Source organism: Oreochromis aureus, linkage group 18 (genome assembly GCF_013358895.1).
Source record: "Oreochromis aureus strain Israel breed Guangdong linkage group 18, ZZ_aureus, whole genome shotgun sequence".
Lineage (NCBI taxonomy): Eukaryota > Metazoa > Chordata > Actinopteri > Cichliformes > Cichlidae > Oreochromis > Oreochromis aureus.
In genome coordinates, this window is record NC_052959.1 from 23,732,224 (window position 1) to 23,736,311 (window position 4,088).

The 4,088-nt window shown below is 41.3% G+C and overlaps 1 protein-coding gene across 1 annotated transcript; it reads left to right on the forward strand.

Moving 5' to 3' along the window:
- The first annotated feature begins 2,846 nt into the window (after positions 1-2,846).
- LOC120434137 lies at positions 2,847-3,872 on the forward strand. The gene is made up of 2 exons (XM_039601694.1): positions 2,847-3,302; positions 3,379-3,872. The coding sequence occupies exons 1-2, from the start codon at positions 2,960-2,962 to the stop codon at positions 3,870-3,872; spliced, it is 837 nt and encodes a 278-aa protein (XP_039457628.1). The 5' UTR covers positions 2,847-2,959.
- The last annotated feature ends 216 nt before the right edge of the window (positions 3,873-4,088 follow it).

Below are 4,088 nucleotides of genomic sequence, written 5' to 3' on the forward strand. Positions count from 1 at the left end.
CTCTGCCACAGTGTATTCAAAGTATTTATACTCGCTTTTTCCTCTGCTGGGCCAATGAGAGACTGGCATATATCATTGGGTGTGGAAACCAAACAGGTGCATTTTTATCACACTGTCTTGCTTTTGTAAAACAAGCAAAAAGGGGAAAATCCTTGAGGTAAGATTAGAAACACAAACATAAGGTGTACATAATATCCAACCATCCACCCATTTTCTTCCACTTATCTAATTCAGGGTCACAGGATGTGCTGGAGCCTGTCCCGGCCGTCATAGAGTGAGGGGCAGGGTATGCCCTAAACATGTCACCAGTCTGTAACAGACAAACAAACATTAATGATCACATTCACATATGGTCATTTTAGAACTGCCAATTAACCTACCCCACGGGCATGTTTTTGGTTGTGGGAGGAAGCTGGAGGGCCCAGACTGGATTTAAACTCAGGTCTGTCTTGCCATACGATGACATCACTTATGGCAAGACGGCTATCCATCACAACACTGAACACATGTATACACACACACACACACACACACACACACACACACACACACACACACACACACACAAACAATGTCAGCACAAACTTGGTCATACCTCAAAAGAATCACTTTTTCTTTGCTTTATCTTGCGTTGTTATTGTTTTTATTTTGGTTTTCTTTAAAATGTATGTGTGTGTGTGTGTGTGTGTGTGTGTGTGTACGTGGGTGTGTTTTGTGATAGCAGTTATTTGTGGAAAGTGAATCACTCTGAGCACAGTTTACTATGGGTTTAAAAAGTGGAAAAGTAAACAGGCGTAATAGGGCCACTGTCCTTGACAATTTGATAGACGTATTTAGCTGTGTTCAGCTGGAAAATAGCAGATTGTATTTTGCTCACACCCCCTTTATATAAAATGAAAATGTATGAACTTTATCATGAAAATTAGAAGAGTGCCTTGCATTTCTCAAACATTAAGAAAATTTTAATTTTAAAAGATGAATATATATCACAACTACTGAGTAATTTAAATATTAAAACATTATTTTACTCAATAGTTGCGATATATACACACACATATATGTATATATATGTATAGACATATACAATGCAAATATATTTGAAATCTGTGACCAACTTGTTTAAATCAGTGCACTGAATTCACGTTTTTATACCCAAGTGTGAGCTGGCACACTGCACTTCTATTTGGTATTTCATTCAAAAATGCATTATGTGATTTTAGATTTTTTTTTTCACTTTTGTTTTAAAACGGTAAAATTCAAAATTCGTGGACAAAACAATAATTATATTAGCATTAAAAATATCATTTTAATTTCACCTGAGCATACTGATGGATTAACCATTACAGAAGTAATAAAGTGATAAAAACACACAAACATATATGTGTGTCCCTATAAGGGACACACAGGGGATGCTTTTGCCTATCCCCGCTGTCATACATTGGGTATGCCCTGGACAGGTCACAGGGCTATCACATATGGACAAACAGACATTCATGCTGTTATTCACATATTGTCAGTTTAGAATTACCAATTAACCTATCGACAATACACGTTTTTGGATTGTGGGCCCAAACTGGATTAAAATTTAAAATCTTATCCACCAAACCACTTTACCTTCTGCATAATACATTTGTATGTGTATGCAGTGTAAGTCAGCACAAACTTAATCATGGCTCAAAAGGATCACTTTTTCTTTGCTTTATCTTCTTTATCTTTATCTTTATCTTATTGTTTATATTTTGGTTTTCTTTTTCGCACGCGCGCGTTTGTGTGTGTGTGTGTGTGTGTGTGTGTGTGTGTGTGTGTGTGTGTGTGTGTGTGTGTGTTGTGAAAGCAGTTATTTTTGGAAAATGGACCACTCTGAGCACTATTGACTTTGGGTTTAAAAAGTGGAAAAATCAAAGGGGCTGATAGTGTCACTGTCCTTGACAATTTGATACAGATATTTAACCGTGTTCAGCAGTAAAATTTGTCTGGACTGTCTTTTAGGATCAAGCAAATAAAAAGCACAGAAAGGTACATGCTTGTGTGTGTGTGTGTGTGTCTGTTATGATGGCAAATATTTGTCGGAACATAATGACACTGAGCACCATTTACTTTGAGTGTAATTTTAAAACATGGAAAAGTAAACATGTGGGTAATAGTGTCACAATCTTTAAATATGTGGTAGTTATTTAGTTGTGTCCTGAAGGAAAATGGCAGGTTGTATTAATCTCATAACCCCTTTTATATAAAACCAAAATGTTTCCATTTATCTCTGATAATTACAAAGGCACTTGGATTTTCTCCCAAATAAAAAATTGAAATTTAAGAAAATAAACTGGTAAAAAATTGTGATCACACTTAAAGTTACGAATTGGCAGTATTGTCAATAGTATCTTTCGTTTTGTTGGTTGCTGTGCTCTTAGCTCTCCTCTTAGCAGTTATAGACCAATCTCAAAAATTACCATTTATTATTAAGATTTTAGAATAGGTTGAGACTGAGTATTTGTTAATATTATCTTATGTTCTTGCTTATTCTGGTTATGTCTTTTGTTAAGATTTGTTAGTTGTTAAGTTTTGCTTCTGTACTTCCTCTGTTCCTGTTCAGTCAGTTCAGAGTCCCTGTCACTGCATGTGTGTTGAGTTTCCTGTTTTACTTTGAAGGTCTGTCTTATGTCAGTGTATTCAGTTTTGTGTGCTCGTCCGTCTCGTCTGTGTAATCAGTGTCAGCCGTGTCTCCCAGCTGTTTCCTCTTGGTCCTGTTCACCTCTTGTATTTAGTGTCTGCATCTTCCCTGCTCATTGTTGTGTCGTCCCTCATTCTACACTGTGTGTTCTGTGTGTCAGCTTGTCTGAATAGTTTATTTGTATTTTCAGTTTAGTTATTTTGGTATCTAGCAATAAAGCTGTTTGAGTGCACTTTTTTGCCTCCTGGAGTCTGCACTTTGGGTCCGCCATTCTTGCCTCCCAATCAGTGCATGACAGAACGACGCAACCACAACATGTACCCAGCGGACCTTCCTGAGGAGAGGGATCTCTCCTGCATCTTTAGCCTGGTAAAACGGATTTCCTACACTTCTGATTTAAGAGTGATGGCCGTGGGAATTAATGCCATTGAGGCAGTCCTCGAGGGGAATCCCCATTTCCGGCAGGTCAGAGGATTTACGGAATTAACAGACAATCTGTACAAAGCCCGGGACACAATACTAGCTCAGGAGCTAGCAGACTTCATCTGCTCTCGGGATTCTACGTCACAGCAGCAGCAGCAGCAGGAGCGGATGGAGGTCTCCGGGACGCAACAGCAACTCCTACCTGGGAAAGGTGTGTCCTAGACTTTACCTATTTCTCAAAGGCTGGCCTTTTTAGAGACTGTCACTCTCTCCACTGCCTCCATGAGAGTCTAGGATTCAGCCCTCTGCTGTCTCTGGACCCCTGGAAACTAAGAAGCCAGCACAACCTGTGTCACCTGGGAACTCTGCTGGGCCGTCTCAGCAATCAATCTCCGCTGAGAGCTTGAGCGAGTTAACCCAGCCGCCTCCGTCCTCTGCTGGAAGCTTCAGTGAAGTCATTCAGCCAGCTGAGGACTTCACCCTGCTGTCGCTGACTGGGCAGGGCCAAGGACGGCACATCCACAACCAGCACGGACTGCTCATCCACGTCCAGCACCTCACCATCGCCGGCCACCTTCCAGGCTGCTGGCTGGACATCTTTCCTGTCATGGGCGACCTCCTGAACTGCTCTATCGCTGACGTCTTACAGGCGGCCAGTCTCACCCATGCCGCCACTGTTTTCCACACGGTTGGCATCTGGATCTGCGCCACCCACACCGTCGCTGGCTCTGGAGTCGGCCCCCTGAACTGTGTTCTGGACTCTGGGGACTCTGCCTCCTGACTCGCTTCTTTTTGCCCTCTTATGCCATCGTCCTACGGGTGGACCCCGCGAACTGTACTGGACTGTTTTTTCCGAGTTCCAGTACCTTTTTGTGGATATTTTGTATTTGGTTACTAGTGCTCCTGTTTTGTCTGTTCTGAGCCTCATGCCCAGTACATATGAACTTGAATGATGCCAACCAATAAGTGTTTGGAAAAAGTGTCAAATTTCAGTCCA

Excerpts from the sequence above, each read along its gene's own strand:
- LOC120434137 (XM_039601694.1), top strand. The coding sequence starts at position 2,960 with ATGACAGAACGACGCAACCACAACATGTACCCAGCGGACCTTCCTGAG. Across the intron at positions 3,303-3,378 it reads GCAACTCCTACCTGGGAAAG|AGTCTAGGATTCAGCCCTCT; the intron begins GTGTGTCCTAGA and ends TGCCTCCATGAG.